This window comes from Aquarana catesbeiana, linkage group LG01, assembly GCF_042186555.1.
Source record: "Aquarana catesbeiana isolate 2022-GZ linkage group LG01, ASM4218655v1, whole genome shotgun sequence".
Lineage (NCBI taxonomy): Eukaryota > Metazoa > Chordata > Amphibia > Anura > Ranidae > Aquarana > Aquarana catesbeiana.
This window is the reverse complement of record NC_133324.1, coordinates 334,688,810-334,704,295: the sequence shown is the minus strand read 5'-3', so window position 1 is coordinate 334,704,295 and position 15,486 is coordinate 334,688,810. Positions and strand designations below refer to the sequence as shown.

The following is a 15,486-nucleotide window of genomic DNA, read 5'->3' as shown; positions in this document are numbered from 1 at the left end:
GCTGGTACTGGCCCTGGGAATTTGATCCTGGGGTATATTGCTGGTGGCTGCCTGGTTTCCAGAGTGCCGTGCCCTTTTAGGAAGGATCCATTCTTCCTCCAATTCATTTGCCGATCCAGTACTATCGATCGGTTCAAATGCTGAATTTGATTCAGAATCAGAATTGGCATTTGAATCTGATGAGAACTCCCTGCTGCTCTTATCAGTCATGGAGAGGATCTGGAACGCCTCCTCACTGGTAAAAACTCTTTTGGACATTTTTCTGATGGGCTGTAGGACGGGTGGCAGGTGACGGTCACTGACGGGCTGTGTGACGGGTGACAGACGGGTGGCAGATGACGTTCACTGATAGTTGACAGGTGACGGTCACTGATGGGCGACAGGTGACGGTCACTGATGGGCGACAGGTGACGGTCACTGATGGGCGACAGGTGACGGTCACTGATGGGCGACAGGTGACGGTCACTGATGGGCGACAGGTGACGGTCACTGATGGGTGACAGGTGACGGTCACTGATGGCAGTCTCTGATGGTGACCGGTTACTTTCTCAGGGCATGCTACCCCTGATGTGCTTGTTCAAGTAGGGACCAAAGGGTGTTTTTCCTCGATGAGCAGCCGCTGAAGGTGTTTTCTTGCACAGGAGTTCCGCTAACCAGCATTTGAGTCAAAGGATCCTCCACATATGAGCGGAATCAAGCTGTTCAGGCAGTAGAGTATGGTCATAGGTAAAAACTCCAGGTGGTGGTTAACTGAAGGATTTGGTGAGATTGTGCTAGAGTTTCAGACCATGCATTTACTCCAGATAGTTAGGTCTGGCAGATAGCCATGGAGGCAACCACAGGTTGCATGGAAGGACCCGTACAATAATTAGGGGGCGATCCAGTTCCTCCCAAGAAGAGAAAAAAATAGTTTTTTTCCCATCCGGAAAAACATTTCTGGAGCCCCTCACATGTGAGACCCCTGTGAACTATGGTAGCAGGGCAACAGATCAGTCCAAGCAGTAGGCAAAAGCATAGTCCATAAAACAGGCCAGGGTCAGTTCACATGCAAGCAGTCCAAGCGGTGGGCAGAAGCGTAGTTGATAAAACAGGCCAGGGTCAATTCACATGGAAGCAGTCCAAGCAGTACGCAGAAGCGTAGTTGATAAAACATGCCAGGGTCAGTTCACGTTGAAGCAGTCCAAACGGTAGGCAGAGGCATAGTCAAAAAACAGGCCAGGGTCAGTTCACATGGAAGGCAGTGGTATGGTTATTTGAGATAGCATGAGAAATGGTCAGCACAGATGATGAAAATGGGGAAATGGTTAAGAATATGGGCTAATATTTTAGGGATGTGTGATACAGTCGGAAGCATTCACCAATGCAAAGGCCGGGTTCGGAGGGACACTGGGGACAATGGTAGCTGGTATGTCTTGTACCCATGTACACAAAGGGGTATTCACAACCTTTGCTGCTGTGATGAAGAAAGGGTGAATTTTTCTGTAAAAGGCACCATAAGCAACTGAGTTCAGGAAAGCGTCCAAGGAATGCTGTGCTGTACTGAGAAAGCCAGAAGACATGTCCCAGTGGAGAGAGTACAGCAAGAGGAAGAAAATGGAGCAAACATACGTAGTGAAACCACTGAAGCTGAGGCCATACAGGCACAGTAGTGGCCACACACTGGACTTGTGACAGAATTAAACAACCAGGGATCCTGTACCATGGATGCGACATACCATTTAAAGTAACAGCTATACCGCACAATAAGATGCAAAACAATCTTTCTTTTCTTTTCAATTTTCTATTGGACCTGGACCATTATAGCACCCTGCAGCAAACTCAACACTATGCACCACGCGCCAAGGTGAGCACCAATGCAAGAATCAGTGCTGAAGGAACATTGTGGGAGAGCCCCACATCTTCTCCAGGTGGGGTCCAGATATAGCTCAGCCGAGGAGTCAACAAAACTGACAGGTGCAGAAAGGAACTGCAGTGGCTTTGGTACCGCAAGGAACCTTGATAAAATCATCTTTTCTTATAAGGATAAAGACATCCATCACCTAAGGACACTAGCAAAAAATTTGACTTGCTGGGAGTAGGAGGGGTTATATAGGGTATGTTCCTGCAGCTTTCTTTTTGCCTGTCTCCAATCACCTGAAGGTAGTCACATACAACCAGTGGTTAAAGACCAAACATCCAGTGTCCTGTACTGTGCAAGGAAAATTGCATTTCAACAAGGCTAGCAATGGGTTATTCCTAGAGATTGCAATTATAGCATGTTATTTCTATTTTGCTTGTGTGACTTTAAAAGGTTTACATAAGTGATTTTTGTGTTATATATATTTATCAGGGGAAATCGCACAGCAAGCAATTGCCTAAAGAGGACCTAAGCAGATCAAGGCCAACCAAATCCCGTAAAGCTGAAGAAGATCTGCATAGAGATGTTTGCTCTAATAAAAGGGGAAGAAGAGATGGTCACATAACTGATGTACATCAGAAACACATAATACAGGACTTTAATATAGCTGAACACCAAAGTGATGAGATCGACATGACTGTGCAGGTGGGTAAGCAGAGATTTAATATAACTTATGTCACAACTTGGCTTGTGCATTTTTATGTGCACTATCAGTAATCATGCATTTTCATGTAACATGCATCCATGAACATAAAATGCACATCAATGCATCACACAGATGTGAACTAGCACCACGTAAAGCAATAGAGTTGATTTACTACAGGCAAAAAGGCTGTGCACTTTGCATGTAAAGTTGCACTAATTTTTCCCAGTAAATGTTAGAAAGCTATGCTGATTTCCATCATCCAATCATTTGCAAGCAAAAAGTGCAGCTTTACCACACTGACATTTCCTTAGAAAAAAGGAGCGCAGACAACAGTCTATTTTCCTTTAGTAAATCAATTCCATTGGCTTACCTACAGTGGGGCAAAAAAGTATTTAGTCAGCCACCAATTGTGCAAGTTCTCCCACTTAAAAAGATGAGAGAGGCCTATAATTGTCATCATAGGTATACCTCAACTATGAGAGACAAAATGTGGAAACAAATCCAGACAATCACATTGTCTGATTTGGAAAGAATTTATTTGCAAAATGTGGTGGGAAATAAGTATTTGGTCAATATCAAAAGTTCATCTCAATACTTTGTTATATATCTTTTGTTGGCAATGACAGAGGTCAAACGTTTTCTGTAAGTCTTTACAAGGTTGTCACACACTGTTGCTGGTATGTTGGCCCATTCCTCCATGCAGATCTCCTCTAGAGCAGTGATGTTTTGGGGCTGTCGCTGGGCAACACGGACTTTCAACTCCCTCCAAAGCTTTTCTATGGGGTTGAGATCTGGAGACTGGCTAGGCCACTCCAGGACCTTGAAATGTTTCTTACGAAGCCACTCCTTCATTGCGCGGGCGGTGTGTTTGGGATCATTGTCATGCTGAAAGACCCAGTCACATTTCATCTTCAATGCCCTTTCTGATGGGAGGAGGTTTGCACTCAAAATCTCACGATACATGGCCCCATTCATTCTTTAATGTACACGGATCAGTCGTCCTGTTTCCTTTGCAGAGAAACAGCCCCAAAGCATGATGTTGCCACCCCCATGCTTCACAGTAGATATGGTGTTTTTTGGTTGGAACTCAGCATTCTCTCTGCTCCAAACATGACGAGTTGTGTTTCTACCAAACAGTTCTACTTTGGTTTCATCTGACCATATGACATTCTCCCAATTCTCTTCTGTATCATCCAAATGCTCTCTAGCAAACCTCAGACGGGCCTGGACATGTACTGGCTTAAGCAGGGGGACACGTCTGGCACTGCAGGATCGGAGTCCTTGGCAGCGTAGTGTGTTACTGATGGTAGCTGTTGTTATGTTGGTCCCAGCTCTCTGCAGGTCATTCACTAGGTCCCCCTGTGTGGTTCTGGGATTTTTGCTCACCATTCTTGTGATCATTTTGACCCCACGGGGTGAGATCTTGCGTGGAGCCCCAGATCGAGGGAGATTATCAGTGGTCTTGTATGTCTTCCATTTTCTAATTATTGCTCCCACAGTTGATTTCTTCACACCAAGCTGCTTGCCTATTGCAGATTCAGTCTTCCAAGGTTGGTGCAGGTCTACAATTTTGTTTCTGGTGTCCTTTGACAGCTCTTTGTTCTTCACCATAGTGGAGTGTGACCGTTTGAGGTTGTGGACAGGTGTCTTTTATACTGATAACAAGTTCAAACAGGTGCCATTAATACAGGTAATGAGTGGAGGACAGAGGAGCCTCTTAAAGAAGAAGATACAGGTCTGTGAGAGCCAGAACTTGCTTGTTTGTAGGTGACCAAATACTTATTTCCCACCATAATTTGCAAATAAATTCTTTCAAAAATCAGACAATGTGATTGTCTGGATTTGTTTCCACATTTTGTCTCTCATAGTTGAGGTATACCTATGATGACAATTACAGGCCTCTCTCATCTTTTTAAGTGGGAGAACTTGCACAATTGGTGGCTGACTAAATACTTTTTTGCCCCACTGTATATACACATGTTAAAACTCAGAGGTGTGACTGGGCCCTAAATGTTGTCCCACAACCAAAATACGAGGTCCTCTGAATACTACAGTATATGCTGTACATTATGCATAGTTGCCAACATTGTAAAAAAAAAATGTGGGACACTTTTGTGGCTGTAGGCGGAGCCGTACAATAATTAGGGGGCGGGGCATTCGTTTGTAGGCGTGGCTTACGGAAAACGTACAAATGCGGCGCGTAAAGCGTGTCGCGGCGAAAAATTGGTGTGGTTTACGCGACATGGTGGGCGTGGCTTAAATGGGTGTGGCTCAAGAGGGTGTGGTTAGAGTCTGAGATGAATGAGGGATGGAGAGGGGGAGGGAAATGACGGGACAGCAGCCCCAGATCCTAAACAATAAAAATGTGTGTATTCTAGAAAGTTTAACAATCAGCAGATAAAGATACTCCAAACACCTGGTGTTAGCACTTCAATCACCCCGGCACCATGGTTGTTATGGTGTCAGCATGATTGAAGTGCATTATTTCTATTATTAATATAAAATGAAATCATTCAACTCACCATAATGCAGAATCAGTGGGATCCCTGAGCGTGTCACCTGCCACGTCGCCTGCCACCAGCCGTTCGTCCTTGCGTCAGATGTAACAGCAGAGTTCGTCCTTGCATCAGGTGCCCCCAGCGGAGCCCCCCTTACATCAGATGTCCCCAGCGGAGCCCCCCTTACATCAGATGTCCCCAGCGGAGCCCCCCCTCACACCAGGAGTCCCCAGTGGAGCCCCCCCTCACACCAGGAGTCCCCAGCGGAGCCCCCCTCACACCAGGAGTCCCCAGCGGAGCTCCCCCTCACATTGTGTCCCCAGCGGGGCCCCCTCACATCAGGTGTCCCCGGCGGAGCCCCCCCTCACATCAGGTGTCCCCGGCGGAGCCCCCCTCACATCAGGTGTCCCCGGCGCAGCCCCCCTCACATCAGGTGTCCCCGGCGCAGCCCCCCTCACATCAGGTGTCCCCGGTGGAGCCCCCCTCACATCAGGTGTCCCCGGCGGAGCCCCCCCTCACATCAGATGTCCCCAGCGGAGCTCCCCCTCACACCAGGAGTCCCCAGCGGAGCTCCCCCTCACACCAGGAGTCCCCGGCGGAGCCCCCCCTCACATCAGGTGTCCCCAGTGGAGCTCCCCCTCACATCAGGTGTTCCCGGCGGAGCCCCCCTCACATCAGGAGTCCCCGGCGGAGCCCCCCCTCACATCAGGTGTCCCCGGCGGAGCCCCCCCTCACATCAGGTGTCCCCGGCGGAGCCCCCCCTCACATCAGGTGTCCCCGGTGGAGCCCCCCCTCACATTAGGTGTCCCCTGTGGAGCCCCCCCTCACATTAGGTGTCCCCAGTGGAGCCCCCCTCACATTAGGTGTCCCCAGTGGAGCCCCCCCTCACATCAGGTGTCCCCGGCAGACCCCCCCTCACATCAGGTGTCCCCAATGGAGCCCCCCTTGCATCAGGAGTCCCACAGCGGTGCGCCCCCCCACCTCAGAGGTGTCCTCCGCATGGCTAGAACCCCCGCCCCTTTCCATTTTAGACTGGCAGCGGGGCGGGGGTAGGCGGGGCGAGGCAGAGCGGGGTGGGGGGTAGGCGGGGCGAGGCGGGGCGAGGCGGGGGGTGGTCGGCGACGCAGGAGCTCTGTCTCCCTCCAGCCGTCTTCCTAAACTACAGAAAAATGGCGGCCGGTGGAGACAATGTCTCCGCCGGCCGCAGACCTCTAGCGGCGGCGGCGGATGCAAATTCATGAAGAACCGGATTTCTCGGGACATTTACCGGGATGCCACAAATTCGGGAATGGCGTCTAAGTCCCGGGAATGTCCCGGGAAATCCGGGACAGTTGGCAAGTATGCATTATGTATTCTGCTGGCTGCTGTTACTGATGGCACTAGCTACAATTGCTACTGGTAATGGCATCTGCTGCTGCATATCCAATAATACACCTCTTGTCCAGTTAAAACAGTCATGTTATTTAATTTCCAGCAAAAGAACCTTTTGAAATATGTTTGTTCTAGGATATTGCAGTAGGACAAGAAGAACCACAAGGACAGATTGATCAACTGATATATGAAGAAGCAAATGAGTCAGATCATGAAACAAGGTCTATGCATTCTGATAAGTTCCTAAAGGAAAAAGGTAAAGCAGTAGCAATTGATTTTAAACCTATAGTGATCAAAACATTAAATAGTAAAACTCTTTCTTTTTTGAAGATGAGAATAACTTCAGTGAACCACAGTTTGAAAACAGTGGCAGTGATGATGATGACGACGACATGATTGTAGTGGCAAAACCTCTAGTTCCATATAAGCTGGTAAGTGCAGAAATCCTAAAGTGTATTTGTAGCCAAAACCTTTTTTTTTCTTTTTTTTTGTTTAAGATCAAATGAGGAAAGAATTGGAACTCCTGTAATTTTTACTGCAATTGGAGAGGTTCTGTCAGTTAATGTTTGGTAAAAGACAGGAAGTGATGGGAAATCCCCACAGAAGTAAAAATTTTTTTTTTTTAAGCTAAACCACAGGGTAATGTCTAAACACAAGAGACATGTGTAATACTTACATCTTGGTGTGATTTCTGTATTTCTTACAGATCTGTGCAGTATTCAAGTATGAAACATTGCCACTGTGCAGGAGTTTCCTGTAATCAAAACCAGCCACTGATAATCTCTCAGGGTGGGTACAAGGTGACTGGTCTTGTATCTGCCCCTCCTGTAGTTTTCTGCAGGCAGCCTGTAGTGGGTGAGCTTGCTGGGTCCATCTCACAGCTCTGCTCTCTGCACAGGCTATGTGAGGCAAAGTGATGGTGTCACTGCTAAATCAGGGTTGCCTAACCCCAAATGCTTTTTTTACTGACAAAACATGAAAAAATTACTGGCAGAGCACATTTTTTTTTACTGGCAACCTGAAATATGTCAAAAATATACACATCCCTTGGTCAATATAAATATGTGCCAACAATGACATTGCATGCGTCTTAGTGCCTAGACTTGAACCTGGGACCTCTGCTGTGTCTGGCAGTGACTCTACTTGCTGAGCCACCTGGAATGCTAGACAGCTCCTTAGACAATTCCTTGAATGATCTTGTCTTGAATCTTGTTTGCCCTGAACCTTGAACTCTTTGTTCCTCCCATGAACTTCCTGATTTAAGCCATGGTGTAGTGGTAGCACTTTCACCTAGCAGTAAGAAGGGTCACTGGTTCGAATCCCAACCACGACACTACCTGCTTGGAGTTTGCATGTTCTCCCTGTGCCTGCGTGGGTTTCCTCCCACACTCCAAAGACATGCTGGTAGGTTAATTAGATCCTGTCTAAATTGTCCCTAGTATGTATGAATGTGAGTTAGGGACCTTAGATTGTAAGCTCCTTGAGGATAGGGACTGATGTGAATGTACAATGTATATGTAAAGCGCTGCGTAAATTGACGGCGCTATATAAGTACCTGAAATAAATAAATAAATGTCTCTGCACTTCCTGGTTGCCAGAATATTGTACCTTCAACAGCCAATATCTAGCTCTTGTCTCTCCTGCTGCCGACCGTATCTTTTGCTACCAACATTTGGATTGTTCCTCGGCTATGCTTCTGCTGAATTCCAACCTGCAACTATTCATTACTGATATTTGGCTTGATTCTCGACTACGCTTCTGCTTGAACCCTACCTGCTATATATGCTACTGGACCCTGGCTTGCTCACCTCCTGGTGGGGCTATCCTGAGGTCCACGACCCAGTACTGACACGCAGCAAAGCCCATCTCCACCATCAGGAGCTCTGGTGAATATCGGTTAGTGCTTAGACCCCCGCACCTCAGGTGAACCCGTTTCATCAGCCAGGGTGACCTGTATGAATATCTGCTCTTCTGCTATAGCTACTGGCCTCTGATCCTGACTCTAGACCATGGCAATGACTGACCTGCATGCTGAAAGGAAGCCAGCATATGGCTAAATTGCATAAATAGGAAAAACTCACCTGGACCAAAGAGACTGATGTTGGGAAAGGAGGAAGGATAGCTGATAGAGGATGAGTAGAAGCTGTAGGTTATGTATCAGGAAGTTACAACAGACTTGTAAGCTAGTCAGGGAACAAAAACAGATTCATATCTGCTAGCTTTTTAAAAAAGGGGGCCCAAAACAGACTCTTTATAGCGCATATTTCAACAATGGGGTTGCTTTACTAAATACAAAGACTGTTCATTGTGCAAATTAAGTTGCAGTTTACAAGGGAATTTACCCAGAGCTTAGTGAATGAGGTGAATCTTTGCTGACTTCCATCATCCAGTCATGTGCAAGGAAAAATGCAGTTTTTTTTCTTCCTTGCATGTAATTGGGTATTCTTTGCAAAGAAAAATTGCACCGTATTCATTAAAGTGTTTGTAACCATCAAAATGTATTAAATCTGCAATTTTAAGGATCTTATACAGGTACATCTCAAAAAATTAGAATATCATCAAAAAGTTAATTTACTTCTATTCAAAAAGTGAAACTCATATATTTTATATAGATGCGTTACACACAGAGCGATACAGATACATTTTAAGCATTTCTTTTGTTTAATTTTGACAATTATGGCTTACAGCTAGTGAAAACCCAAAATTCAGTATCTCATAAAATTAGAATATTACATAAGACCAATGAAAAAAATGACCTTTAATACAGAAATGTTTGTTTACTGACAAGTATGTCCATGTATATTATAGTATGCACTCAATTCTTGGTCAGGGCTCCGTTTGCATGAATTACTGCATCAATGCGGCATGGCATGGAGGTGATCAGCCTGTGGCACTGCTGAGGTATTATAGAAGCCCAGGTTGCTTTCATAATGGCCTTCAGCTCATCTGTATTGTTGGGTCTGGTGTCTCTCCTCTTCCTCTTGACAATACCGCACAGATTCTCTATGGGGTTTAGGTCAGGCAAGTTTGCTATCCAATCAAGCACAGTGATACTATGATCATTAAATCAGGTATTGGTACATTTGGCAGTGTGGGCAGGTGCCAAGTCTTGCTGGAAAATGAAATCAGCATCTCCATAAAGCTGGTCAGTAGAGGGGAACATGAAGTGCTCTAGAATTTCCTGGGGCTGTGCTGACTTTGGACTTAATAAAACACAGTGGACCAACACCAGCAGATGACATGGCTCCCCAAACGATCACTGATTGTGGAAACTTTACAATGGACCTCATGCAACTTAGATTCTGTGCCTCACCACTCTTCCTCCAGACTCTGGGACCTTGATTTCTAAATGAAATGCAAAATTGTCCACAGTCCTTGATGAGTCTGGCCGATCCGTGCTAGCATGGCCATTTTGCGTCCCCTGTCATCCCTTTCTGAGATACAGGCATGCTGTGCAAGTGCACAGCGTATCTGTACCTTTCGTGGTCAGTGTGTAGGCACTTGCCCATAAGATGTGGACACACCGCCACCATGGGCCACTTGATTCATAATGTTGACATCAGTAAACCGCTCACCCACACTACGCCATACACGCTGTCTGCCATCTGCCCTGTACAGTGAAAAACGGGATTCATCCGTTAGGAGAACACCTCTCAAGTGCCAGATGCTATCGAATGTGAGCATTTGCCCACTCAAGTCGGTTACGACGATGAACTGCAGCCAGGTCGAGCCCCCGATGAGGATGAAGAGCATGCAGATGAGCTTCCCTGAGACGGTTTCTAAAAGTTTGTGCAGAAATTCTTTGGTTATGCAAACCGATTGTTGCAGCAGCTGTCTGGGTGGCTAGTTTCAGACGATCTTAGAGGTGAAGATGCTGGATGAGGAGGTCTTGGGCTGGTATGGCTACACATGGTCTGCGGTTGTGAGGCCGGTTGGATGTCCTGCCAAATTTTCTGAAACTTCTTTGGAGATGGCTTATGGTAGAGAAATTAACATTCAATTCAAGGGCAACAGTTCTGGTGGACATTCCTGCAGTCAGCATGCCAATCGCACGCTCCCTCAAAACTTGCGACATCTGTGGCATTGTGCTGTGTGATAAAACTGCACATTTTAAAGTGGCCTTTTATTGTGGCCAGCCTAAGGCACACCTGTGCAATAATCATGCTGTCTAATCAGCATCTTGATATGCCACACCTGTGAGCTGAATGGATTATCTCGGCAAAGGAGAAGTGCTCACTAACACAGATTTAGACAGATTTGTGAACAATATTTGAGAGAAATAGGCCTTTTGTATACATAGAAAAAGTCATAGATCTTTAAGTTCAGCTCATGATAATAGGGGCAAACACAAAAGTGTTGCGTTTATAATTTTGCTCAGTGTATTTTTCACCGGTAATGGTGAAAACATAAGCAGAATACAGAGAGCCCGGAAAAAAAAGGTTGAAAGCCCCACATGGCCGAATGAGGCAGTCTATCCAAAGGCTAAACTGAACTTCTTAGACAGGTTTGAATGAATGTAGTAGAAGTAGGGTGCGGCCAGGTTACAGAAAGTATCGGCATGGGCTGGACTGCCATAACTGGTGCAGAGGCCGACTGAATCATATCATCAGGTTTAGCGACTGACTAAATTGCATCGCCAGGAGTAACGACTACCTGAATCGCATCGCCAGGTGTAGCGACTACCTGAATCTCATCACCAGGTGTAGCAACTACCTGAATCGCATCGCCAGGTGTAGCGACAGTGGAAATTGTGGACAAGTTAGCCTGGCTGTATGTCCAAGAGAGTTTAGGGACAGGCAAAGGTAGGGGTAATCCAGGGGGCTTCACTTCTGGGGACTTAGAGGAAGTTTCCAAACAGGGCTCAAGGCTGCAAGACAGCGGGTAAGTTTGGCTTCTAGGAGGAAAAGATTCAGCCTGTGGCAATTGGTTGGAGAGGTGGCCTGTAGAGTATTCAATAAACTTGTCAGCGTCTTTTGCTTTACCGGAGTCATATAAAGGCACATGGTTATGCAAACTGGAGTCACACTTGGAAAAAATGTCATGATCAGGATCCGAATAGGGCTTTAATAAAAGGTACATGGCTGGTACTGACCACACAAGAGTTATAAATGGGCAACTGGTCAGCAGTTTTAATGCAGTTCTGAGACCAAGACCTAATCTCCTCTGTAGCCCAGTCTATGTGCGGGTTATGAAGTTTAAGCCAGGGATACCCCAAGATAAGGGGATAAGCAGATAAGCAGGAGATGAGATCAAGTAGAAGCTGATTGTCTCTCTATGAAATTCCCAAATAGTCAGAGTAATAGGTAACATGCACAAGATGACCAGGCCCATGGACAAGGGAGAGTTATCAACAGCTAAGACTGAAAAGGGTCTCTGCACCTTAGTCACAGGAATCTGTAGACGGTGTGCTAGGTCCCTATCAATGAAGTTGCTAGCAGCACCAGAGTCTGTGAAAACTAAGAGATGATGAGAAAACTTGGCAGAGCTAAGTTGTGCAGGAACAAATAGTTTATCTCTGAGGAAAACTGACATAGTATAGTCTATAGCAGCAGACCCCACCCGCACTAGACTCTTGGCATTTTTCAGCTTATTAGGGCAGCTGGCAACAAAGTGGCCATGGTTGCCACAGTATAAACAGGGTCCCTGGCATCTTCTTCTAGCCTTTTCCCCAGAGGATAAATGGGTAGCGCCAATTTGCATGGGCTCATCCTCCAGGAGAGGTTGAGAGGGCTCAGGAAGGGTTGATGAAGTAGAAGTAGGCAGCATAGTGGGGGGCAAAGAAACAAACCTCTCTGTATGCCTTTCCCATAAACGCCTATCTATACAGATGGCTACTTGCATGGCTTCATTCAATGACTTGGTTCAGGATAGTGTACTAAGGAGTCTTTGATGGAGTTTGATAAGCCTAACCTGAACTGGCTTCTTAGAGCTGGGTCATTCCACCCTGAGTCAGGTGCCCAGTGTCGGAAATCAGAACGGTATTGTGCAGCAGTGCGATTACCCTGACGTAATGACCTAAGGTTAGCTTCAGCTGAGTGGGCACGGTCAGGATCACGGTATCCCACGGTATACCACGTCCCCTAGTGACGAAACGACGTAGGGAGGAGGAGCCACGTCCTGACGTCACCGCTGTGCGTCCAGTCCCGGAGGATACGGGCTGATCTGAAGCCGGCCGGCTTTCTTACTTGTTCTGCTGTTTTTATACCATATAAATGTAAGTGTGCATTTGACTTTTAACCTTTCAATAAATCGTAAGGATTTACGCTATGTGGAGCATTTCTATGTGTTTTATTCCTTGGTAATCTCATCACCCTGCTGTGAGTGACGGTGAAGATCCCCATGGACGAGAACTATCCTGGTGTTTGCTTGTGAGATCCCGGGCTGGGGTTGCAGCCATCTGCTCAGCGTGGTCCCCTGTAATAAGGGACCATTGCTCTCCGGTAAGCGGCAGTGTTTGTCTGAGGTGGAAGTCTCATCCATGCACTTGGCACTTTATGAAAATTCACATCACTCATCACTTTGGAATTCGTTTTTTTAACTTTATGGACTTTTTTATTTAAGTCTTTTGCCTTATTTCTCCGTTGTGCACTGTATGGACATTTAATTTATGTTTGCACATTTTATATTCAAGGTGTATAATTTTTGCACTTACTATTGAGTCAATAATGTCATCTATTTTTAATTTTTAAACACTCAATTTTGTAGTTTTCATCATATATATGTCAGCGCGACTTTATTGTTTTTCATTTGGAAAACATATGTGGATGTCACCAGAAAAACTATTTTCCGGGTTAACTTTGGGCTCTGGCTCCTGCATTACTGCTGGAGGTACATTTACAGGCAAAGCCAGTTCCTGGACTTGGCTTGTCAGTTTGCAAATTTCCTCAGCAAATAAATGGGCCTATGTAGAGTCCATCTTCACAGAAATGTTTTTTTGTTAAAGGCTTGTGATAATGTCACATCTACCCTAACGCAGGTGGTCAGACACTATTGCTGGCTACTGTATTCTTCACCTATAGCAGCCCCCTTTCCCATAAGGCAAGCAGGCCTACTGGTACTCAGTTGTCCCCAGGACTTATATAGAATGCTATAGTGCCTATAGTGGCCACCACGCCAGGGCAGATGCGAACTGAGCAAAGCAAATAGATATTTGCAGTTAGCAGACAGATGGCTTGGTTCTATGACAGTCCAGATAAAAGGCATGCTGAGTTCAGGGAATAGTCCAAAATCCAGTCATCCAAAGTCATACACAGGTAAATCCAATTTAGCAGAGCAGGGCAGACAGACAGGGAGCTTGATCAGGAACAACACATGTATTACTGTCTATCACAAGCACCCAAATGAGGGTATAGCTGGCTTATAACAGGTTTGAGTTTCCACCCAGAGACTGACCACATCAATCAGAATGTAGGTGGACAAAGACAGGGAGAATGCCATAGCCAAAACCCGAATGCTGGAATGAGGAGCAGGAGCACTAGATGCTCCTAACAGCTCTACCCTGTTTCCCCGAAAATAAGACAGTGTCTTATATTAATTTTTGCTCCCAAAGATGCGCTAGGTCTTATTTTCAGGGGATGTCTTATTTTTCAATGAAGAAGAATACCAGCAATGTTTACCAGTATTTCTTGTACTTTAGACCCTTCAGCAGAAAAGCAGTCACCCCCTAAAGTGACACACTGGATCAGAGGGGGGGATTGAAATGGGGGGATCACTTAAAATGACACAGGGGAGATCAGAGGGGGGAAAAAATAAAAATGGCACAGGAGGATCAGAGGGGGGGGGGGATTACCATTTTAGTACCTCCTGTGCCATTTTGATTCCCCCCCCTTCTGATCCTCCTGTGCCGATTTGATTCCCCCCCCTCAAATCCACCATGTATCATTTTTAGTCATTTTAATTCCCCCTCCCCCCACCCCTGTGCCAGTGGACAGTTTAGTCTCTCCCCCTCCCACCTTCACCAGACATCCCCCCCTCACCTCAGTCACCCCTGTGGCGGCGAGATTCCACACAATGTGCCCGACTCCTGTGTCTGGCAGCGGCGGCGCGGGCTCTCTGACGGGTGACGTTCCCCTGCGCAACATCAGGGACATCACTCGTCATCCAGAGAGCCCACCGCAGCTCACTGATTTAAAGAGACCTCGCACTGCCTGAACAGCTGCGGCCAATCAGTGAGCTGCGCGGCGGCGCCTGCCGCTACGGTCCAGAGTCAGACGCCTTATTATCGCGTGGATGCCTTATGTTCGGGGGATGCCTTATTATCGTGTCTTATTATCGGTCGGTGGATGCCTTATTATCGGGGGATGCCTTATTATCGGGGAGGTCTTATTATCGGGGGATGCCTTATATTACAACGAGAGGCAAAACTGGAAGTAGGCCTTATTTTCGGAGGATGTCTTACTTTCGGGGAAACACGGTAGGGTAGATTCCCTTGCAGAGTGCAACTTCCTATTGCAGTCCATTTATCTTTAGTAAATTAACCCATTGCCTCAAAACTAGAGGTTCTTTTGCTACTTGATGTAGCTCCATTGTTTTTTTGTATGTTTTCTTTTTCTTTTGCAATAGTAATGTAAAACTTTTTATAACTTTTTTCTTCAATAAAAAAGATTTGATTAAAAACCCCATTCCCCAATCCAGTCATCAAATAGATAAATCCTTACATTTTACTCTGGTGCAGAGCCTCTTTAGTTATCCAATGTTGCCAAAAGCCATATTTACCACACCTTGTTAAACTTGAGAGGGCTTCTGCTTACCTATATTTTTAAAATGCCATGTTTACTATATACAAACAACTGCATGCCCAACCGGCCTACACTAACTGCATCTAATTAGGGCACTTTCTTCTTCAAAAAAGAGCTGTAACACACCAGTGATACACTGCTCAAAATTTGGAAACAATTCTTTACTGGCACCCTATAGCAGACCACAGCACTAGTTTATAGGTAATGAGATATAATTATAAACAATTTATTTATTTCAGAAGCTTACCAAACAATTGATTTGTCTAACAAAGGCAGTCCTTACTATTTCAAGGACCTGCATTAGAAAAGATAAGGTCCCCTGCTTAAATCCTATCT

At 46.0% G+C, this 15,486-nt stretch overlaps 1 protein-coding gene across 1 annotated transcript in view; it reads left to right on the top strand.

Moving 5' to 3' along the window:
• RPGRIP1 (RPGR interacting protein 1) overlaps positions 1-15,486 on the top strand; it is a 109,501-nt gene that overhangs the window by 76,022 nt on the left and 17,993 nt on the right. Inside the window, exons 22-24 of the mRNA XM_073608349.1 lie at positions 2,361-2,542; positions 6,548-6,668; positions 6,743-6,843. Of these exons, the coding sequence (XP_073464450.1) occupies positions 2,361-2,542; positions 6,548-6,668; positions 6,743-6,843 (404 nt within the window). The remainder of the gene's footprint in view (positions 1-2,360; positions 2,543-6,547; positions 6,669-6,742; positions 6,844-15,486) is intronic.